This window comes from Diabrotica virgifera, chromosome 7 (assembly GCF_917563875.1).
Source record: "Diabrotica virgifera virgifera chromosome 7, PGI_DIABVI_V3a".
Lineage (NCBI taxonomy): Eukaryota > Metazoa > Arthropoda > Insecta > Coleoptera > Chrysomelidae > Diabrotica > Diabrotica virgifera.
In genome coordinates, this window is record NC_065449.1 from 199,280,943 (window position 1) to 199,306,366 (window position 25,424).

At 33.4% G+C, this 25,424-nt stretch overlaps 2 protein-coding genes across 2 annotated transcripts in view; both read right to left on the reverse strand.

Moving 5' to 3' along the window:
- Positions 1 to 240: 240 nt before the first annotated feature.
- The window catches only part of LOC114327110 (fatty acid synthase-like), a 76,527-nt gene continuing 51,343 nt past the window's right edge, over positions 241 to 25,424 (reverse strand). Inside the window, exon 7 of the mRNA XM_028275614.2 lies at positions 241 to 453. Within this exon, the coding sequence (XP_028131415.1) occupies positions 341 to 453 (113 nt within the window). The 3' untranslated portion in view covers positions 241 to 340. The remainder of the gene's footprint in view (positions 454 to 25,424) is intronic.
- LOC126887680 (uncharacterized) lies at positions 14,252 to 19,454 on the reverse strand. Its single transcript, XM_050655327.1, has 2 exons — positions 19,028 to 19,454; positions 14,252 to 18,466 (listed from the first exon to the last, which is right to left on the reverse strand). The coding sequence occupies exon 2, from the start codon at positions 15,978 to 15,980 to the stop codon at positions 14,583 to 14,585; it is 1,398 nt and encodes a 465-aa protein (XP_050511284.1). The 5' UTR covers positions 15,981 to 18,466; positions 19,028 to 19,454; the 3' UTR covers positions 14,252 to 14,582.

The following is a 25,424-nucleotide window of genomic DNA, read 5'->3' on the forward strand; positions in this document are numbered from 1 at the left end:
TCACAGCTGCTTGTATTAGTTCTCATTCCTCTTATAGGAGAGGAATGGTTACCATTATATCTATTTTAATTTTATTCACTGCCACCCTAAATACCATGTTTGTATCTTGTAACAATATCATACCAATCTCGCAAATTCTTCAAAAAAGAAGTCCTTCTTCGTCCTGGACAAAAAGGTGACGTCGGCCTTTAATTTGATATCTTAAGTGTTTAAAACAACTATATTTGGTAAAAACGTTTATTGTCATCATTTTAAAACCAATAAAATTTACTAAAAAAGATATAAAAAAAGTTAACAAAAAATTAAAAACTTAGATAGGTACTTAAGATAATACAAACAATCACAATTTATGTTTATATGATGTACGTAATTCTTTTAATAACCCAAATTTAATTCCGGTAATTTCTATTCCTGGTGATTTTATATTTGGACCAAATTTATTCACTGGAATTTCTACAACAAAATACAATATTAATGACGTCGTAAAATTTGGTTAAAAAATTGGCAATGTAGACCAGGGTATATCACTTACGAGCAAAAAAATCGACCCAAAAGAAAAGAAGTAATTTTTATTGCAATAACACCAATAATTATAAAGTTAGTAACTAAAGAACATAACAAAGGTAACTTTATATTGTATGTAAAAAAACATGTTATCAATGAACGTCATTCCGTAATGAACATAAAAATAAATTAACATAAAAGAATCAAAATTAATAGAGAGTATTTCCTCCCATGCGTTGTGTTAAACTTTCCAAGCTATACCTTAAGGACCTTATTAAGTTCCTGACCGATTGCTGAAGCAATCTTTATCTAATATAGTTTTTAGCTCCATCACTGTCGCTGGTGGCCGACGAGATGCCGAGAAGATCGGAGTCGGCAACTGGAAAATGCAAGCAAGGGACAGAACAGAATGGCGTATAAAGCTTAAGAAGGTCGAGGCCCTCTAAGGGCTGTAGCACCAAGATGATAATGATGATGACTGTCGCTGGTGCTGGATTACGGACCCGAACCTTGTTTTAGAGCTTATCCTGTATGTGTTCGATGGGATTCATGTCCAAACTCAATGGAGGCCAGTCCATTGAGTCCATTATTGTTATATTGATGTTGGCCAAATAATCGTTCGTCATTCGCGCTGTGTGACATCGAGCGTTATTATGCATTAACATGAAGCCGTTGCCTACGTAGCTGGCGGCGTAAGGAACAACATAGTCTTGTAGAATACCCGTAATGTAGCGATCTGCTGTCAAACCCCCACCGCGACTACTACCGGGCACGAATACAAGCTCTATTTTTCCTTAAAGATACCACCCAAACCATACACGAACCACCTCCATAGATTACTGTTTTGACATTACAGCACTGGGAAAATTATTCGATAGACGCGTCGTCTTCTGTCATTGCTTTACAAGCACATACATCTCTTATTAGAGAGTAAAACTCTGCTCCACTGGCCAAGGTCCCAATTGCCGTGTTCTCGGGCCAACTGAAGTTGAGCTTGTTTCCGACGTCCGCTCAATTTGTTCCCTGTTTTAGCTTGTCTGGGAGTCAAAGTGACATCCTTAAGTCTTCTAACTATCCATTGAGCTACGGTGACACCTCGAACATTCGTCAAGGATTGTTGAAGCTCAACTCCTATCACGTGCCGATTCCGCAAGGCATGCAAGACAATGAATTGATCATCCCTCTCTGTAATTACACGTCGTCGTCCCGAAACTGATCATCTACTGTAGCTACCGGTCTCCTGGTATCGACGGCAAGCCATTGATACTGCAGACTGCGTCATAGGGAAGCGATGGGCGACAGTCCTCTGACTATAAGCCTCTCGTAATTATGCAATTACCAGGGCCGTCGTCACTGGTGAAGTATCCATTTCTAAAATATTCACTTGCTCCACTTCGAAGTGCACATACAGATCAACGTTTGAAAAGTGACTGAGACGACCACCGGCAAATTGATAGAGATCTATACTGCGTAGAACATGCCCGTTACAATGTTTGCTGCATTCTCTAAGCCATACCGAAGTAGGCAAATTTTACACATTGCCAATTTGCATAAAATCATTATTTTTTGAAAGCTCTATAATAGACATTTTTTTTGCATTGGTTGTTTTAATTCAAAGAACGCAATATGAAATTACTAAGCATAAACTACATTTATTTATTGAGTGAGTCGATTTTTTTTGCTCGCAATTGTATATTTTATGGCCTTTAAAGCTGGTAAAAAGTGAAAAAAATAATAACTGAATGGAACCCCTGATATAAATGAGTTTTTAACGTAAAAACTGTTTAACACGATTTCCGCAAAACTACAACTCCCATGAAAAAAGTTAAATAGGAAAGCTGTAGGTACTCTTTCTCATAATCTCTTTCTCATAGGCACTTTTCTCGTCACAGTTTTTCGATTTTTTCTAACGCATTAAGTTGGAAGTGACAGAAAATAACGTACTTCCGCGAATACAGTCATTTCTAACATTTATTATAGCTGTTGATAGATGGCGCTATAATCGAACAAAAATTGATTTACGAATTATATATACAACTATAATCTGTACAATTTATAAGACTATACAAATCAAAGAAAATACAATTTTTTAAATACAATAAACACAATTTATTTGTTTTTATACCAAATTGCAAATAAAAGGGTTATACTGCAATACCCTTTTCATAGTTGGCTGATTAAGATTCTGACAACTGTCACTGTCAGATTTAACTAAAATGTCATGTTATAATAGGTTTGTTCGTAGAACGATCAGCAACCGTTGCCAACCATCAGACGTATGCGCGTTCGTAGTTTACGAACTCAAACTGCTAACTGCGCAGCGCCAACTGTTAACTGCGCATGCGTCTGATGGTTGGCAACGGTTGCTGATCGTTTGGATCGTACTACGAACAAACATAATGTGTATTATCCATTGACATATTAAGCGTAGACTCGGCATACTTACCAAAAAAGCGTAACGCGGAAACAGCATGGAAACAGTCGATCGGTGGTCTATCTATCTCTTTTAACCAAACGATCCCGCGCATGTGACTGACAAAGATGGCTAGACCACTCAATTCTATGTCGACGTTACACCCCGATGCATTGAGTGGCATATCCCTAGCCAAGTCGATGCTTAACATGTCTCTGATATTATCACGGATTTACCTTTTATTCTCTCACTTGTGAAGCACTGAAAAATGCCTGTGAAAAGGACCATAGGCATTTTTCAGCGCGTCACAGTTTTTCTATCTCTTTCTGACGCATTAAGTTGGAAGTGATAGAAAAAAACGTACTTCCATGATTACAGTAATTTCTAACATTTACTCTAGCTGTTGATAGATGGCGCTATAATCGAAAAAAAATGATTTACGAATTATATATATATATATATATAATACGACTATAATCTGTACAATTTATAAGACTATACAAATCAAAGAAAATACCGTTTTATAAATACAATAAACACAATTTATTTGTTTTGATACCAAATTGCAAATAAAAGAGTTATACTGCAATACCCTTTTCATATTCGGCTTATTACGATTCTGACAACTGTTACTGTCAGATTTAACTAAAATGTCATGTTATAAATGTGTATTATCCATGCCCCGCTAACTCTAATAAAAAACATGTAATCGTATTTATTTTCCTTCCGTTTAGTCAGAGGCGCTGATGTCGGCATTGTGATTGGTGGAACATGACTTTTGACAAATCCTGCGCTATCTGTGAATCTGTAATCTGTGTTCGTGTTCGTTCGTTCGTTGTCGTTCACTTATTTTATATGGTCGGTTATGTGTTTGGTGTTTGTGTTTAGTTTGTGTCACCATAAAAAGCTGATATTCAGTCGTGTTTTTTGATATTTTTGTTATTTCATTATCGGGTACCTTTTTAAAGGTAAGTTTTTCTGATTGTAGGTACTGTTTATCCAACAGTTTTATTAAAATACAAATTTTATTTCGCGTTTTGTTGTTGGGTCTAATGGCCGATCAGCTGTTGTGTGCAGCCGATAAATTCAACAAGTAAACATATATTTAATCGAAATTAAATACTCATATTTCTATGTAAAATGTCACATTATTGTATAAATAAATAATTAAGAAACAAAAGTTGTTTGTGTTTTACCTTTATTGTCCACTTGAATAAAATAATATTAAATATTGGAAGTATGTACCGTATGGAGGCTATGGTTTACCTAGCGTGGAGGCTAGATAACGCTACCCTTCCTATCCAATCAACAGCAAGAACGTTTAAAATTTCACACCTATCATGTCGAAGCTACAGACCACTTATGTGGAGGCCAGATTTGTAGTATCCTTCCAATTTTCCAGGTGCTGAAATACGTGACATATTTTTTGAAGGGTAAGATCGCATTCTACCAAATCACACAACACTTTTTTCTATGGTATTATCCATTGACATTAAGCGTAGACAAGGCATACTCATCAAAAAAGCGTAACGCGGAAACAGCTTGGAAACAGTCGATCGGTGGTCTATCTATCTCTTTTAATCAAGCGATCCCGCGCATGTGACAGACAAAGATGGCTAGACCAGCGGTTCTCAATCTGTGGTACATGTACCACTGGTGGTACATTTCATTATTTGAGGTGGTACACAAAACTCAAAACAGCCAAAATATCAACACCACTATTGACACAATTATAGGTAATTAGATCACCTAGTTAGATGGGTATTTTAGTTAGGTGGTACCAAAAATAATAAAAAGTATTTGGTGGTACCTGACTCAAAAAGATTGAGAACCGCTGGGCTAGACCACTCAATCCTATGTCGGCGTTACACCTCGATGCATTGAGTGGCATATGACTAGCCCGATCTATCCTTAACATGTCTCTAGCATTATCACCATCACGGATTTACATTTTTTTTCCCTCACTTGTGACGCACTGAAAAATGCCTGTGAAAAGGACCATAGGTACTTCGCTACCGCGTCGTTCGGGTCAACGGCAGTCACGTGCGGGAAAGTATTACTTTTCGCACTAGTTAGGAAAATGATTATTTCTATAACTATATTCAAATTTTATTTTTAAACATCTTATTTATTTCATATAATAATTAATTTAGCTTCATATAAAATTTTATATATATTTTATTAATAATTTAAAATAATTTAATAAACTCCTAACGCCATCTGCTAACGTATGAATAGAGCATACCTTTTGACAGAACCGTCAAAACTAATTTCAAGAACTAACTATTAACATAGAAGATAATTTGTGTAAAAACTCAATACATAATAAATAAATAATAAAGCTCCATTATTCAATTTTAAAAATATTATTTTAATATAATGTACCTTTATAATTTGTTTAAAATATAAACAATAAAATTATTATGCTGGATGTAAAAAAATAAAATAATAAAATGACGTCATTTTTAATGTTTACATATCGACAAATGTTCCGGACAGCGTCACTTGTCGCACTAGGATTTTAGAAGATTAGATATTTATTTTTCCATTATTTTGAGTTAGTATTGAAAAAGCCCTAATTAAAAATATCTGCTTTTACTTTAAGTCCGCTTTTTGTTTTTTGAAATTTCTTATTTCTCATGGTGTAAAAAATATACATTACTGTGTAGCGAATTTTCTCAGAAACATGCAAAAAACAAAAAAATTCGAATTCGAATTTTTTTAAATTACAACATAAAATTTTGAGTTGTTTATTAAATTTACACTTTAATTACTCGAGGGATTCCATGTTACATTATAAATATGCAAATAAATATAATAATAATATGTATATAAATACTAGAGGATCCGATATAAGGTCGATTTGCACCGATCTGTTTAATGGATAAAAATTATTGGATATGCAATTTAGCATATTAACAATTACAAAAAACAAGGGTTGCCCGATCTAATCTTGTTCTAACTATAATTAATTAATAATTAAAAAATTACATTTTTTATGAATTAAAAAATTTTTTTCGACCCGGGCAGATATTATTTCAGATTTTTTGGATCATTCTAAACAAAAAAGGTCTTTTGCCATTTTCTCTAACGTTGATTGTTTTCGAGTTATGAACAATTTAAAACTGAAAAAAGAACGAAAGATGACAATTTTCAAGGCTTAAAAAAACAAGTAAAAAATATCATTTTTGTAATCATCAAGTACATAAATTCAAGTTCAAACCTGTTTCTATCATATCTCGATAAGAATTTTAGCCATGTTTTATTCTAAAATATATTTTTCTAATTGTTAATGAGGAAGGTTTCTTATGGGGAGACGGGCATTAACAATTAAAAAACAATGTTTCATAACGAAATAAGTCCAAAAGACTGTAACAACTAGCTGATGATTTTCTGTTGGAGTGAATGAAAAGGGAGTGGTAAACTCCAACAGAAGTAGTAAAAAGAAGAAGATCTACTTAATGTAGCCAAAGGACAAAAATGTGTGGCTTCTCCGTTGAAGAAGCTGGAGTAACTAAAATACAACTTTGTAGTAGTATTTGTATGGAAGGATGCCAAGACAAAGAATATCGAATTGATACAGGACTAGAGATGAGAAATCATTAATAGATAGATATAACTTGAATGGCTAGCTAAATATGTATGAGAAGGGCCACTTGACACTCAAGGAAGGATTCGGCCAATTTGCACGGCTATTTTTGGCCAGACAATAGATTAAAGGAAGTGACAATGATGGCTCGAAAAGAAGATATGAAGATAATGTTCAGAAAATAGATAGAGTAAATATAATAATATACTGAAAATAGAATGAATTTTTGGGCGCCAGAAGAAGGATAACTAGGTTAACGCTCTTCCAGGTATTCTACGCTGCTATAGAGTATGTTAAATTTGTAGTACAAGTATGTGAAAAGTTATTAAAGATTATTAAATTATAAAATATACTACTAAAAATAAAGGAGTAATAAGAAAAAAAAATCACAATAAATGTATATTTATTGAATGTAACTACTAGATCTTTTTAACAATCTCTGAGTTAGGACAAGTAACTAGTGTGTAACTCTAACATGACAGGAAAAAGTGATACTAGTGAAAGTCAATTACAAAATCATCATACAACTATGATCTAAGAATACTCTTTATAAGGTTAGAAAAACTGACTACGGGTACCTCTAATACAGGAAGTACAACTTACAACTAGGTTAGTAGAACCCTCACCAAATAATAATTGTACGTTTATAATACGTACACCTTAATTAAATACTACCTGATACTATATATAACATATAAATACCTCACTGTGAGTGGGACAGGCACAAGCCTTATTGAATAAATAAACCTACGAGTGGATACACAGATCCTTTTCCTAACTCGTGGTTTATAATAGTAATAATAACAAGTGAAACCAAAAACTAATCTGAGGGATTAGAATCCAGAAGTTCATATGAATTTAATAAATTAAAGTTAAAGTTAAATAAAGTTAATAAGTTAAAGTTAAGTAAAGTTAATAAGTTCAAGTTAAATAAAGTTAATAATTACAATTTTGACTAATATGTGAAGTTAATTTTTAAAAATTTAATTAAACATATACTAAAATAATGGAATGAGTTTAAATAATTATACAAAAGTGGAACACAGCCTAAAAATAATCAAGATAAGAGTACCGACTACTATTATCAGGGAAAATATCTGAGCTCAGAAATTTATACCTTTATAGATTGCAGAGTGTTGGGGAACGCTATCAATTAAATATTATGTTGTAAAGAAAAAAAAACCTATAAAAAATATAAAGCAGGAAAAATGTGTGTGCAATTGAACTATAAAAAAAAATGTACTAAATATCACAAAACCAGTCTGTCTTTAATAAGAGCACAGTAAATGTTCCCAAACAAACCACTCTTTCCTAATCTTGAAGTTGATGTAATGAGCACCCAAGGGTGCTAACTCTCGCTAGCAGCTGTCCTTCTGGAGGTACAGGAGAGGAAGACTGGTAGAAAGCAGCTGAAGGTACTCAAAACTGTTGGAAAGCAGCTGGAGGTACTCAAAAAAAGAAAATGTGGAAATAATCCAGGCTGGTCGCCTATTGATTGTTTCTCTCTGTGTGGTCTGGCCTTGGTGTTGTTGTAGGGTGGCTTTAAGATTTCATGGTAGGTGCTAAAAAAAACACAGTGTGGTGTTACTACCAATCTACCAATGTCAAAAAAAAGAAGCAAGAGATACGAGGAGGTGTTTTTATTCCTATGGGAATAAGAAGAAATAGGTCATTAAGTCCAAAAACTTGAATGACTAGACAGCTTGACCTTTTATCAGGTTGCTATCAGATGACCTTGGTCAAATAACACAAGTAATTTCCAATTGAAATACAAAATATAATTACTGTGAAAGAATATTTTATTATAATATATACACCGGTATATAGATATATTATACAAGGATAAAATATAGTAAGACTAAGCGATGGATACTTATTTGATCATCGTTCAAAAGATAGGAGTTCTGTAGACTTGAAAGGAATATAAAAAATGGAGTTTAAATTAGCTCTATTTTCCAACTGGAAGCACAAATTAACAACGAATATTGAATTATCTCTAGATGAGTTTGATCCATGAAAATAAAACATAAAAACCATGAAAATAGACTATGTGAAACTTAGTTAGCAAATGTCAAGGACTTCCAAAATGGCTGAATAAAATACTTAATAAAATGTGTATTTACCGGGGTAGAACTCATTGGATATAGTATGCTCTAAAATTCTTCAAATCCACTGCTGCTGGATAACTTCACTATACTTTTATTGTAATATTTAATCAATTTGGAACTGAGAATTAGAGGTGAATAATTGAGTCTAATGACCCCGCACACTACGATTCAGACCGAACACTCGAGAAACAATGGCAATCCAAGGCTCACGTTCACAGCTGAATCCTTCGTACCCCTCTACTAAGCATTGGCTGTCAAAGTGGGGAAACCAATGTTGCCACGTTTTAAATGTGATGTCATCAAGCATTTAAAAATTCTGAGATGGGTTTAAGTTCTATTTGAATAAACATTGAAAGAAAATAATTCTGAAAATAATTAAATAATATTTTGGATAGTTAAATAATATCTTCCCATCAATAATCGATTCTATAAGGGGCGGAACGTCACATTCCCTTTCAACCACCAGAAAAAAAATTTTATTTAAAAAAAATTTTTTTTTTTTTTTTTCAAAATATTAAACTAGAGTAGTAGTGCTTAGTGTATCATTCCCCGTTGATTCGCAAGATTACAAATAATCACCACTAATAATCAAGGGAAAGTAGGATGGTCACTGCAGCAAATAACGGAAATTGCAAAATATGACCCGAAGTCCTAGTAAAAGTGCTAAAGATGAGACATAATTTATAATGACAAATAAGTGTCGAATTGGCAGTAAATCCAAAGTTGAACTATCCATGGACATCAGATTTATAAGGAGTATATCCAAGGACGAACAACCAGGCAAAGGTGAGAGCCAATTCATACCATAACGCAAGTACATATACTAAAGTCACCAATGAAATCAATAACTATAATAAGTGAAGAATCAAACACTCAATCCTAAATTGGACTAGCAATGGACACCAGATTCGTAATAGCATATCCAGAGAAGAACAACTAGGAATATTTATAGAATAATTTTCACCAATACCAACTAATATAAATAGTGAACATACCAAAGGAATGCAAACACATTAACCAAAATAAATGTGGAATCAGACACTCAATCCAAAGTCAGACTATCAATGGACAACAGATTCACAAAAGCATATCCAATGAAGAACGACCAGGAAGATTTATGGACCAATTCACATCCATACTAAATCATATAAATAAATTAGGTCTACGTACACCCACATCCGGTAATACGAACCTATACAACCAAATAAACAAAATAAGTGAAGAATCGGACACTTAATCCAAAATCGGACTAGCAATGGACACCAGATTTATAGGAGCATATCCAAAGAAGAACGATCAGGAAGATTTATGGACCAATTCTCACTAATACTAAATAACTAACTAAATTAGCTCTAGATCTACCCTCATCCGGTAATATGAGCCTATCGAAACTAAATAGTAAAAATAAAGGATGAACTTATAAGTTCTATGACTCCATGGTAAATACAAAATATGACGGGAACGAGCTCCCAATCTTTCATAAGACTGTATATTCATGTGAACATACATAGGATTATCCAGGAGATATTCCTGAATCTAAGCAACAATTAATGCCTAAGGAAAGAAGAGGGAATCTACTAAAAAGAAAATCAATAATTTGTCCCAGTGGGTTAATCACTAACATTACGACTCTACGTCTATGGAAAGTCAAGCATCAATATACTATGAACTAAGAGACATAAAATAAGCAAACTAGACTTCCCTATTATCGTGTGAAAATGTGCCTGGAATATTTGGAACAATTGCACAAGAATGGTTAGGAAGTGTTGTACACCATTTCCCAACCAGAAATATTATCATGGATAAACATCTGCCTACTCTGACAAGAAAGACATGGATTACGAAATCGGATAGCAGTGATCAGTTGCTGAACTTCGAACCCACGTATTCACCAACTTTGAGCATTAACAGACTAGTTCATAAGAAGAAATATGAAGGACTCAAGAATTCATTTATAAATCAAAATTCCAAATTCATTCCAGAATCATCCTGTGGAGGAAGTAAGAATCCGAATTAATATAAAGTATTTAAGGTACCTGTGACAAATATCAATAAAGTAACCCAATAACAAATTAACAACCACAACTTCTTTCCAATATGGCAAATCCAATGACATGATATAAAAACAATAAAAAAAAATAATAGGTATGTAATCAAATATCCAAGATATAACACATAATCTAAGATATGGTAGTGTAACATAGCTCCATCTATATTAAGCAAGAATACTTGTATGAGCCCACACATCCAAATATCTTAATATATAATAATCAACAGCCCTTTTATTCTGAGAGGTTGAGTACAAAACTAAGAGTACAAGTGGAGGTTATTAACTTGGTAATACTACTGGCTGGATTAGTATTTGAGAATATTTGTCGATAATGACTCAAATGCAATCTATAATACAAAAAAAATAATAATAAACTCATACAAGCGGTATTACACAAGAATTCGGTACCTAATAACTAATACGTGAGAAATCATCAAGCCATGCCGAAGGATAAAAATTGCTATGGTCAGGCATTATCTGGTGATTAACAATTTAAACTAAAATACTATACCATAATAAAACTAATTAAAGGCAAACACAGGAAGATATTAGCTTAAACAACCCTGTTAAGCTAATCTTCTTCCGATGAAGTTGAAGAATCCACATCGTCCATGGTGTTGTCAGGCAGTAAATCCTTTACATGAAATTGACCAATTCGCTTATTAGTCGAATTGTCCTTTAATTCATAAATCAAAGGAGATATTACCCTTGAGACAGTACATGGGACATATTTCTGGCAAAACTTTGCAGAAATGGCATCACCCTTATTGGATTTGACAAAATTGCGCTTTAAGACTCGATCACCAACAAAGAATCGCAGATCTCGTTTCCTCAAATTATAGTGCTGCTGGTTCCTTAGGTAAGAAGTTTTTAACTTCTTCCTAATGTCTGCGAAAATATGAGGTAACGTCTGGAGATCATCTAAGCGATGAAGTTTCTCAGATATTTGAGGAAGATTTTCGGAATTGTCTGAAATTACACCAAAATAATCACCTGATAAAGCCACATTCCTACCAAAATTCAAATATGCTGGAGAGCACTGGGTAACTTCATGGACAGAAGTCCTTATGGCTTGAGCTATGGAATGAATATATTGATCCCAAGCTCTGTGATCAGGGTAAGTATAGGACCTTAGAGCTGTGACAATACTGCGATTTACTCTCTCAGTATGATTTGCTTGTGGATGGTAGGCAGCATTATAAAAGGTCTTTTGAACCTTATATTTAGCTAGAAGATCTTTAAAGGCCTTCGATACAAACTGAGGACCGTTGTCACATGACACAATTTGAGGAACACCATACACCAAAAAGACTTGTTCCTCCAAATATTTTAAAATTGCTGGAGTTGTGGCCTGGCGAAGGGGACAAACTAAAGGAAATTTAGTGAAATAATCCACAACTACCAGGCAATAGGTATTACCCTTGTAACTCCGAGGATAAGGTCCAATGAGATCCATTGAGATCATCTGCCAAGGAAAATTTATGTTCCTGAAGGAACCCATAAGTCCAGCCTGTGGTAGGTTACTTGGTTTACAAGTAGCACAAACCATGCATTTAGAAATGTACCTTTTTATAGACTTCCGCATACCAGGCCAATAATATAATTCGGCAATACGGTGATAAGTCTTATAAAAACCAAAATGACCCGCCGTAACTTCATCATGAAACATATGCAGAATATTTTCCCTATTTGGCGTAGGTACAACTATTTTCCACTCCGACATATTGGATAAGGACTCTATCGGACTTAAGATGTGTTTGTACAGAATATTATTCTCTACCTTAAAATCAGGATATTTTTGTGGGTCTTGAGTGACCCTATCAATCATATTCTGATACCACATATCAGGACTTAAAGAGGACAGATCTAGGACATTAATATCATGGACACGTGAAAGAGCATCTGCGACCACTACCCCGTTTGCCTTTCTATGGACAATCTTATATGAATAGGCAGCCAGTTTGCATATCCATCGAGAAAGCCTCTGTGAAGGGTTTTTCATACTATGAAGCCATACTAAGGAACTATGATCAGTAATTATAGTGAAATTACGACCTTCCAGATAATAACGAAAAGCTTCTAACCCATGGATGATAGCTAAGAGTTCTTTCTCCGTAGTTGAATAGTTTTTCTGGGCCTTGTTCAACTTCTTACTAGTGTACGCTATGGGGTGTTCGGAGCCATCTTTCAACTGAAATAATACGCCTCCAGAAGCTGTATTAGAGCAATCTGTCATTAGATAAAAATGCTCATCAAAATTAGGTGACATCATAACCGGAGCGCTCGTTAAAGCATCTTTAACGCGCCTAAAAGCTTCGTCAGCCTCAGGAGTCCAAGTAATGGTCTGTCCCTTTTTCCTGTTCTTCAAAAGATCAGTAAGAGGTGACAACAAAGTGGAGTAGGACGGTACAAATCGCCGATAATAGCCACACATTCCCAATATCCTACGGACTTGGGTGGTGGTCTTTGGTATAGGAAAATTTTTGATAGCAACTATTTTCTCAGGATCAGTCCTCAGCCCCTGGTTATCCACAACATAACCCAAGAACTTAAGACTAGGGCGACAAAACTGACATTTATCCAGATTGACCGTTAGATTAGCTTCCTTAAGACGTAAAAATAACTTATCTAAAATTTCCATATGAAGGGAAAAATCAGGAGTGACAACCAAAATATCGTCTAAATAATAGAAAACATAGGGCTCTAACGGTGGACCAATGACTAAATCCATCAGACGACACATTGTCTGAGGAGCAGAAACAAGACCGAAAGGCATGGTGACAAACTGGAATAATCCTTTACCACTGACAGCAAAAGCAGTATACTTCTTGCTCTCTTCACTCAGTGGGATCTGTAGGAAGGCCTTAGACAAATCAATAGAAGAGATGTATTTGGCATTCTGAAGTTTGCTCAAAATCACATCTATTCTGGGGATAGGATAAGCATCCCTGTTAGTTGTGATACTGTTTAGTTTTCGACCGTCAAAGCAGATCCTGAAGGATCCATCCTTCTTCTTCGTTAACCAGAGCGGAGAACAGTAGGACGATGTTGAAGGTTCTATGATATTTAAAGCAAGCATCGAATCTACTTCCTTTTCTAAATCTGCCTGCCAGGCTTGAGGTATGGGGTACTGATATAATCTGAAAGGAGTGGGATTTCCCACTTCGATAGTGTGAGAGATTAACGACGTACGACCTAGTTTGTCTTTTGAAGAAAGAGTAGTAAATTTAGAGATCATACTCTCTAATTGCCTTTGTTCAGAGCTTGATAAACTAGCAAAATCGTGAATAGCACTAAGGGTAGATAAATTAAATTCAGATATGGAAAAAGAAAAATCAGAACAACTTAAGGTACTATTGAAAGCATTGAAAAAGTCCATACCTAAAATTATAGAATTCTGCACGGAAGGAATAACATAAAATGTAATTTCCCTACATAAATCTGCCACTGTGATTTTAATTTGGAGTTTGCCCGTAATGGACTGAACTGTACCATCTGCAGTAGATACTTGCAAAGATGAAATGGGCATAATGGGAATACTAGAATTTTTCAATAAATTTAACGAATGTGCCCCTATCAATGAAATATTAGAGCCACTATCTAACAAAGCTAAACACGATTGTCCTAAAATTTGAATAGGAAGATATGGCCTATTATCATTTTGTTTCCTAACTAATAACGAATTAATATCTAGATCTAAAGTATTTGGTTGTCTACAACCGTTATATGGAACTAACCCAGACGTATCATCATCATTAACAAAACTAGAATCTAATATAGATAATGGAACCACATTACTATCACAATTATTATTGTTACGTTGAACACTACCAATCAAAGAAGCGTTTGTACATGACCATCTGTGATCATTTGAATCAAGCGAATCTAACGTATTATCTATAGAAATAAATTTCTGGTTTAATTTTGTTTTGTGGTGTGTGCTGCTTTCTTGAACGACACCCCTTTCCCTTTTCGTGAAGATGGGTTTGGGTTGCTGGATGTGCTTGGTCCAGCAGTTTCGTTTGACGATGGGGTTTGATTCCCTGATTGGATGTTGGACGGAGAAACGTTCAGGGGACGGACCTCCGACGTGTCGTTTCCCGAACACTTAGAACAGTTTCTTTTAAGGGTGTTCTCTCGGCCACAACCATGGCAGAAAATACGATTTTGAGGAATCCCACAATTGTAAAATGGGTGACCAGGCTGATCACAATTCCAGCAGACAAGAGAACTAACAACCGAAACATTATGTTCATGACCCTTATTTAGCCAAGAACGTTGCCTAAAGGAAGTTGGCTGAGAAGAAGAGTTAGAAGAGGATCGAGATGTGGATGGAGGTTGAGAAGACCAGGATAACGTTTCCTCCAAACGTTTGCATTTTATAGTAAGGTCATCAATGTTCTGAATGTCCATAAGAGCTAATTGTTGATGATAAAAGGGCAATAGACATTTAAGGATGATTTTAATTTTAGCTAAATCTGACAAAGGAGTGTCTAAACGACTACACATACCTAATATAGTATTAATAAACATAGTAACAGATTCCCCAGGTTTCTGCTTATGATTCTTAATTTGATCTAATAAATCATCCTGGAATGAATACGGAAGAAAATCCGACTTCAACTTTTTAATCAGATCAGACCAACAAGAAAAATTACCCCTGTTATTCATAAACCATGTAAAAGCGGTCCCGGTGAACAACTCAGCAGAAGCAGCAAACAAATCCTCTTCAGAAACACCTCTAGATATTCGAAGACATTCAACCCTTTCTAAAAATGACATCACATCAGTGTGCTGTTTTTCACCTGAAAATGAAATACCCCATTTGTGTACTTGAACAGGTTTGGAGTACGTAAAGCTAGGTACATTGACTGAAGCATTAGGAGTAGAGGTAGCAATGGGGTTAACTCTAGAATCAAGTTCACCCTCTAGTGTTAATATTTTAAGAGAAACAGACCTCTTGAACGGTTCCTGTTCTTCAGAAGGACAGTGTAGCAAGTGTACACGGGCAGAAATATGGCCTAGACGAGATGTTAATCGCGCATACTCTGTATCCTTTACAGTTCCCCTAAACTTTTCGATTTTTTTAGACAAGCTGTCCAATGTTTCAGTGATTCCTTTTTGTTGTTCCTCAAAAGGAAGGGATACAGCTGAAATTTGGAGAAAACTTCTATTGCCAGCTTCTTGTTTCAAAGCACCTCTCAAAAGATTGCGTTTTTTATCGACAGTTGTCGACTCCTCTGGCATTATGTCCCGAATCTTTAATTCATAATCCAATTCATCCACCAGAAGATGTTCAGCTTTAAAAGCACACATGATGAGAGCAAAGTTATTGACAAATAGTCCAAAGAACAGAAATATGAAAAATATGAAAATATGAAAGTTTGCACGCAAAATATATATAATATAAACCGAGAAAATATCAGCAACACACCAACAAAATCAAAATAGCCAGCAAAAAAAAATATATATATAATGCAGTATATAATCTAATAAATAAGATCAAATAAATATATAAGATCAAATAAATGGATAAATAATCCAATAAATATTGTATACTCAAGTAAACCTACTACCTAAATACTGGAAGTAAATTTTTTTATTTATATGTAACTTACCACCACTCTAGAAAAAATATATATCTATAATAATAATGATAATAATCAACACTTAGTTGTACCTCCAACTATACCACTATTGACTGAAGAAATAAAATTGTTATATGAATTATATTATTAATAGCAATATTAAATATAAGTTCCCAATAAAAATTCAAAATCTAACCCAGAATGTAAGCTGCACAAACATATACTATAATGAGGTCCCAAAATATAAACAAAAATCAAAACAGCGTTTAAGAATACCTGATATGTATCAGAAATTAAAAATAAAATAAATAAGTAACAATATGTGTATAGGATACCAAACGGAAATAACAAAGAGATTTCAGATAAAAGAGAAGAATTGACCTAAATGAATACTGTCTCAGACCAAAAATAAATCCCCACGTTGGGCGCCAATGTAACAACTAGCTGATGATTTTCTGTTGGAGTGAATGAAAAGGGAGTGGTAAACTCCAACAGAAGTAGTAAAAAGAAGAAGATCTACTTAATGTAGCCAAAGGACAAAAATGTGTGGCTTCTCCGTTGAAGAAGCTGGAGTAACTAAAATACAACTTTGTAGTAGTATTTGTATGGAAGGATGCCAAGACAAAGAATATCGAATTGATACAGGACTAGAGATGAGAAATCATTAATAGATAGATATAACTTGAATGGCTAGCTAAATATGTATGAGAAGGGCCACTTGACACTCAAGGAAGGATTCGGCCAATTTGCACGGCTATTTTTGGCCAGACAATAGATTAAAGGAAGTGACAATGATGGCTCGAAAAGAAGATATGAAGATAATGTTCAGAAAATAGATAGAGTAAATATAATAATATACTGAAAATAGAATGAATTTTTGGGCGCCAGAAGAAGGATAACTAGGTTAACGCTCTTCCAGGTATTCTACGCTGCTATAGAGTATGTTAAATTTGTAGTACAAGTATGTGAAAAGTTATTAAAGATTATTAAATTATAAAATATACTACTAAAAAATAAAGGAGTAATAAGAAAAAAAAATCACAATAAATGTATATTTATTGAATGTAACTACTAGATCTTTTTAACAATCTCTGAGTTAGGACAAGTAACTAGTGTGTAACTCTAACATGACAGGAAAAAGTGATACTAGTGAAAGTCAATTACAAAATCATCATACAACTATGATCTAAGAATACTCTTTATAAGGTTAGAAAAACTGACTACGGGTACCTCTAATACAGGAAGTACAACTTACAACTAGGTTAGTAGAACCCTCACCAAATAATAATTGTACGTTTATAATACGTACACCTTAATTAAATACTACCTGATACTATATATAACATATAAATACCTCACTGTGAGTGGGACAGGCACAAGCCTTATTGAATAAATAAACCTACGAGTGGATACACAGATCCTTTTCCTAACTCGTGGTTTATAATAGTAATAATAACAAGTGAAACCAAAAACTAATCTGAGGGATTAGAATCCAGAAGTTCATATGAATTTAATAAATTAAAGTTAAAGTTAAATAAAGTTAATAAGTTAAAGTTAAGTAAAGTTAATAAGTTCAAGTTAAATAAAGTTAATAATTACAATTTTGACTAATATGTGAAGTTAATTTTTAAAAATTTAATTAAACATATACTAAAATAATGGAATGAGTTTAAATAATTATACAAAAGTGGAACACAGCCTAAAAATAATCAAGATAAGAGTACCGACTACTATTATCAGGGAAAATATCTGAGCTCAGAAATTTATACCTTTATAGATTGCAGAGTGTTGGGGAACGCTATCAATTAAATATTATGTTGTAAAGAAAAAAAAACCTATAAAAAATATAAAGCAGGAAAAATGTGTGTGCAATTGAACTATAAAAAAAAATGTACTAAATATCACAAAACCAGTCTGTCTTTAATAAGAGCACAGTAAATGTTCCCAAACAAACCACTCTTTCCTAATCTTGAAGTTGATGTAATGAGCACCCAAGGGTGCTAACTCTCGCTAGCAGCTGTCCTGCTGGAGGTACAGGAGAGGAAGACTGGTAGAAAGCAGCTGAAGGTACTCAAAACTGTTGGAAAGCAGCTGGAGGTACTCAAAAAAAGAAAATGTGGAAATAATCCAGGCTGGTCGCCTATTGATTGTTTCTCTCTGTGTGGTCTGGCCTTGGTGTTGTTGTAGGGTGGCTTTAAGATTTCATGGTAGGTGCTAAAAAAAACACAGTGTGGTGTTACTACCAATCTACCAATGTCAAAAAAAAGAAGCAAGAGATACGAGGAGGTGTTTTTATTCCTATGGGAATAAGAAGAAATAGGTCATTAAGTCCAAAAACTTGAATGACTAGACAGCTTGACCTTTTATCAGGTTGCTATCAGATGACCTTGGTCAAATAACACAAGTAATTTCCAATTGAAATACAAAATATAATTACTGTGAAAGAATATTTTATTATAATATATACACCGGTATATAGATATATTATACAAGGATAAAATATAGTAAGACTAAGCGATGGATACTTATTTGATCATCGTTCAAAAGATAGGAGTTCTGTAGACTTGAAAGGAATATAAAAAATGGAGTTTAAATTAGCTCTATTTTCCAACTGGAAGCACAAATTAACAACGAATATTGAATTATCTCTAGATGAGTTTGATCCATGAAAATAAAACATAAAAACCATGAAAATAGACTATGTGAAACTTAGTTAGCAAATGTCAAGGACTTCCAAAATGGCTGAATAAAATACTTAATAAAATGTGTATTTACCGGGGTAGAACTCATTGGATATAGTATGCTCTAAAATTCTTCAAATCCACTGCTGCTGGATAACTTCACTATACTTTTATTGTAATATTTAATCAATTTGGAACTGAGAATTAGAGGTGAATAATTGAGTCTAATGACCCCGCACACTACGATTCAGACCGAACACTCGAGAAACAATGGCAATCCAAGGCTCACGTTCACAGCTGAATCCTTCGTACCCCTCTACTAAGCATTGGCTGTCAAAGTGGGGAAACCAATGTTGCCACGTTTTAAATGTGACGTCATCAAGCATTTAAAAATTCTGAGATGGGTTTAAGTTCTATTTGAATAAACATTGAAAGAAAATAATTCTGAAAATAATTAAATAATATTTTGGATAGTTAAATAATATCTTCCCATCAATAATCGATTCTATAAGGGGCGGAACGTCACAAGACTTATCAAGAACTGATAGAATATGGTTTGAACTTGAATTTAGGTACTTCGTAATTTTATAAATGATATTTTATAGTTATGATTTTGAGCTCTAAAAATCATCATCTTTCGTTCTTTTTTCAGTTTTAAATTGTTTATAAAGAGAAAACGATCAACTTTAGAGAAAAATTACAAGACATTTTTTGTTTAGAATGACCTAAAAAATCTGAAATAATATCTGACCGGGTTGAAAAATTTTCTTTAAATTTGAAAAAAAAAGTTATTTTTTAATTATTAATTAATTATAGTTAGAACAAGATTAGATCGGGAAACCCTTGTTTTTTGTAATTGTTAACATGCTAAATTGCATATCCAATAATTTTTGTCCATTAAACAGATCGGTGAAAATCGACCTTATATCGCAGGGGTGGCCAAACTGCGGCTCGCGAGCCACATGCGGCTCTTTGAAGGATTACTTGTGGCTCTCGATTGTACCCGAGTTATTTTTCAATTTTGTATTAGATATGATTTAAAAAAATTATTATCGTTCCATAATATGTGTTTCAAAATGTCTTTTAATTTACTGACAACAAACATGAAAGACTTTGTAACAAATTCCATTTCCATCCAAGATAAGAATGATATGACACATCGAAAACTGCGCTAACGAACATTACATAAGAGTGGCGCAATGTAAAAGTCAGTAATCAACCGAATCCAGACCGATTTTTGTATAACTCTTGCTACAGATGTAATTTGTAATTTGTATTAGGTACACATTTTGCATTTAAGTCATTTTACTCGACTTAGAAAAAATTTTTTACCATATTATACTAGAAAAACTTAACGAGTAGGTATATAAAAAAGCCGGAAGGAATATTGATCGATCTCCAAAATAGATTTGAAGACTTAAAATATGTTAAATCGTCTCTTCATTTTTTTTCCGAATTCATTTGAAATGAACATAGTTCATAAGGTGAATTTTTTATTATTACCAATATATGACCCAAACAACATCTGGAGAATTAAAATTAATAGAGACGCAAGAAGATCAAGCTCGAAAATAAAACTATAAGTCGACGCCGAATACCGAATTTTGGCAATTTGTACCAGAATCCAAGAAGGTACCCTAAAAAAGAATGCTTGTCGAATTATTTCCATATTAGGAACAACGTACTTGTGTGGACCATTTTATTCCATTTTATAATTCGTGAAATCCTAACACCGACCAATATTACCTAACCAGCATCTAAAAGAATTACTGAGAAGTCACATATTAATCACCAAATTCTAAAGAATTATCAAAAGAAGGAAAACAAAAATGTAATTAAGTTTAAATATTTCGTAATTGTATTTCGGTTTTCAGTAAGTAAAAGTTCTGTTAAAAAAATTGTAAATACCTTCTATACATAGATACTTTTTGAATAAGTATTTTATTGCGGCTCGCGAAAAACTTCAACTTGTGAAAAGTGGCTCGGACTATTAAGAAGCTTGGCCACCCCTGTTATATCGTATCTTAGACTAAAAAGCGTAACAACAAAAACTAAAATTGAATTATGTTTTAATACAATATTAAAGCACCGTTTTTAATATTCCATAATCCGTAATAAGCTAATATAAGAGGTCTTGAAAGTAAACAACAGATCTTTAATGATCTGTGAATAATTCTGAATCTTATGTCTATCTAATGTGTCTAATCTGAAACCACTAAAAATAATGCGACACTGGTGCATGAATGCGATAGTGGTGCATGTTCTCACCATTGTTATTTAATAGGTACTTATAGTGAAAGTAGGAACCTGAAAGTATGGCGATACAGTTTATAGAAAACTTATAATTACGTACACACAAAAATCAATAAAAAGAAAACGTATTACCATAATTTAAGAAGTTTATTTTGACGTTTTGATTTTCACTTCGGAAATCGTTATTGAAATAATTATGGAAAGGAAAGACATATGAGACAAGCCTTAAACAGATTAAATTCGATTAAGGATCTATAAACTATTATTCCAGATCCATATACAATTACTTGGGAAAAAATGAGCTTAGTAAACAATAGGACCGAAGCCCTGAAATAAAGCGATGCATTGAGATGACCCAGAAGCGCTTTCAATAAGATTAAAGCAGTAATATGCAATGGAAGACTTGAAATAGAAATTAGAACTAGAATATTGAGATGCTATGTATTCGCTGTCCTTTATATGAAGTTGAAGCTGAAAAATTACGGACGCAACTGAAAAAAGACTTGTCAGCTTTGAGATGTGGTGGTATCGAAGAATTTGGAAAATATCATGGATACAACACATAACAAACAAAGAAACAAAAAGAAAGATGAAAAAAAAATACTCATCACTAAGAAGGAAAAAAATGAGCTACTTTGGTCACATACTAAGAAATGAAAAATATGCGTTGATGCGATTGGTTATACAAAGAAAAGTGGGAGGAAAAAGAGGACCGGCGAGACGAGGCCTGTCCTAGTTGAAAAATGTAAATCAGGGGAGTGGAAAAACAACTATGTAGCTCTTTAGAACCATTGCAGACAGAGTGAAATATGCCGTGATAATCACAATGTCCTTAAAGGATGAGACACACGAAGAAGAATAATAAGTATCTTTATACTCTGAACATCCAAAAGAGTACGGAAACAATATTTTCTACGAGCGTGCAAAAAAGTCTACTTTTCCGCACGCGTTTTAGTTTGGAAAGTTTTACTTTTCCGCATTACTTTTCCGCACTGAATTTAGATATTTTAATATGGCCTTAATAGTTATTTTCCTAACTAGTGCGGAAAGTGATACTTTCACGCACGAGACTGCCGTTGAACCGAACGACGCCATAGCGGAGTTCGGGCAACAAGTCGAGTGCGGGGAAGACACTTTCCGCATGATTTAGGAACAATATTTTTTCTAGGGCCGTACGTTTGGAAAAAAGCCACAAAAAATAGAGTTATATAAAATTTTATTTAGAAATGAAAATACACAAATGAATTATTTCACAAGGTTGTCAAAACAAACCTTTCAACATAATGGGTTACCACGACGACGATATTGGTTACCATGACGACGATTCAAAACCATTGTAATTGTCTACTGTACTGACTTTTAAATATTATGTCAAAATAATTTTATTTCATCGAATTATCAGTAGTAATTCCACAAGAGCTCTAAAATTCTATATTAATTTTAGAGATCGAGTGCAATTTGTTGCGATTATTTCATGAATAAAACTGTTCAACACCAAAATTTTATTGTAATTTATTTATGTAAGTACAAATTAGTACAATAATTAAACACACAGTTGTTATAAATATTAATTTGACGGTTGAAAGTCATCACTTTTATAATTTTTAAAACATTAATTGTCATTAACGTCACTGAATGTATTTTTTCGTAGCAACGAAGGGCATCTGATGTAATATACTTGACGACGGGAAATTATCAAAAATTATCGATTTAATTTAGATTTCTGTAGCTTTCTATTGGTCAGAATCTCCTATGAATGAAATAATCGCCCTAATTTCATTAAAACATGAACACAATTAGATAAATTTGAAATAAATTAGTAAATAATTTCTAAATATTAGTTTATTGCATGTATTATAATATAATGTCATGCCATATTACAATGTATTTTACTTTCCCGCACGCCGTGCGGGAAAATTTACTTTCACGCACGCCGTGCGTGCAACTTTCGGAAACGAAATACGTGCGTGAAAGTGGCTCTTTTAGCACGGCCGTAGAAATAGTTATTTATGAAACAGTTCGTGAAGTATGCTTTTTGCGAACGCACGCGATGTTTAGAGCACGAGCGACAACGGAGCGAGTGCTATACATCACGTAAGTTCACAAAAAGTACTTCACGCACAGTTTCATACAATATGTTATCTACGATAAACAAATAAAAAAACTGTAACTCTTCGTCACTGGAATTCATTTCTATTCTACAATTTTTAGAACTTTGACATTTAAAAATTCTAATTTCTTTCAAACTACAAAATTTATTGCTCATTATGTCATCACTATGACAGCGCGAAAGTTAAGGATATTTGATTATATGTGATGTGTATCAAAAACAGTGCGAAAAAGTAAATCCCATTTAAAATACATTGTTACTTCAAGCACACTTTAAACCCTTCACGCACTGCTATCTATAATGACAGTTTTCACAAACTAAAAACTTATACATAATCTGACATAGAGTAGATAAAAACAATTATAATACATGCAATAAACTAATACAGTCGGAAAATGAAAGAATACCCATGAACGATCACATCAATCACTTATTTTGTATTTGCTGTTTTTCTATACGCTGTGAGCTCGTAGTTAGAGGGGATAATTAAAATTTCGCGAGCGCCAGTAGTGACAAGTTTGTAAACCTTTACTGGGAAATTTGCTTTTTGACGTTCTGCATTAAGAGTTGCATATTACAGCTTTTAAATGTCTTACGAAAGTTGTTGTATTAAAGAGTGTCGAAATACTGGTTACAATAGTAACTGTGTATTCTACAACTTTCCTGTCGCTAAGCATAAGGTGATTCAACGACAAAAATGGATTGATGCAATTAGAAAAAAGTAAGTAAACACAATTTTAATTTTAAAACGGTAGAAAAATTTGAGCTAAGGGATCAGTTAGCACACTCTCGAATTTTGACGGTTTCAATTTTACAATCCAATCCTGAAACAAAATTTGAATGCGTGAAGATAACGACCAATCACAGCAAACGTAGGATGTCGTTAACTGTCATTCATAAGTTAATATTTAAGAAGTATTATACTATAATTATATTAAATTATTATATTTTTTGGAGAATAAATTTTTTCTAATATTAAGTTGTCAACATAACCGTCAAAACGATATTATTAAAAATAATTAAATGAATAATAAATTCTGTACTTACTGCTATTAATTATCGATTACAATCCAATTACTTCTTTACGTTGTAAATATTACACAAATAAGAATTAAATAATAAGTTTGAAACAACTATTATTTGCTTTTCTACTGCCCTCTTTAAAATTCTGGCCCAAATTGGAACACTAGTCAACCGTTAGATGGCGATAGCAGCCATACCAGCGAAACTCACAGAGTATAGGCAACACTTTTTTCTTTCCAGAAAATTTCCGGTAAAAGTTATACTAGTAATCCTGTAGGTAGGTGGCGATACCAGCGAAGCTCGGAGCGGATAAAAAACGTTTGTTATTTATAGAAAAAGACAGCAAATAGGGCTTTTCATTCACAGTCATTTGTTTCGAGCTTCTGTCATGTGTCGTCTAATATTAATATATCTACGTCATACGTTATTCGGTATTGCCAATGATACAAACCAAAGACGTATTACGTAGATATATTAATATTATGTGACACATGACAGAAGCTCGAAACAAATGACAATCGATGAAAAGTCCTATACAAAATAAGTGATTGATATGATCGTTCATGGGTATTCTTTAATTTTTCCGACTCTATTTAGATATTATTTATTAATTTACATATTTCAAATGTATCTTATTTCCTCTGGGCTAATTAGCAAAATTCATGGAAAAGTTATTTACCAGCAATTTTATTGCTGAAATCGAATTATCAGATCATATATATTAATAACATAGGTATGCAAAGTCCGCAGATATTGTGCTACTTTTTTTATAAACAAAATGGCGCCGAAAAATCGTATTTTTTTCAATTATTGCTCTATAACTCCGAAGATTTTAACTTTACAACAAAAACACCCAAATAAAAATTCACCGCAATTAAATTCTACATAGAGATAAGTTTTTCATCAAAGCTTTCTTGGTATAGATTGTAATTCCAGAAGCCGGTGAAAATTAAACAAATATTTTAGCAACAATTCAATTGTTAATTAACAATTTACGATCGCAACAATAACCAAAATAATCATGATACATTGATCAAACTTATAAAGATTATAAAGATGAGATGATTATTTAATATTTTATCGGCAAAATATAAATTTTTCTTTT

What these genes read in the sequence shown, in the direction of transcription:
- LOC126887680 (XM_050655327.1), bottom strand. Translation starts at nt 15,980, where the DNA reads ATGTGTGCTTTTAAAGCTGAACATCTTCTGGTGGATGAATTGGATTAT.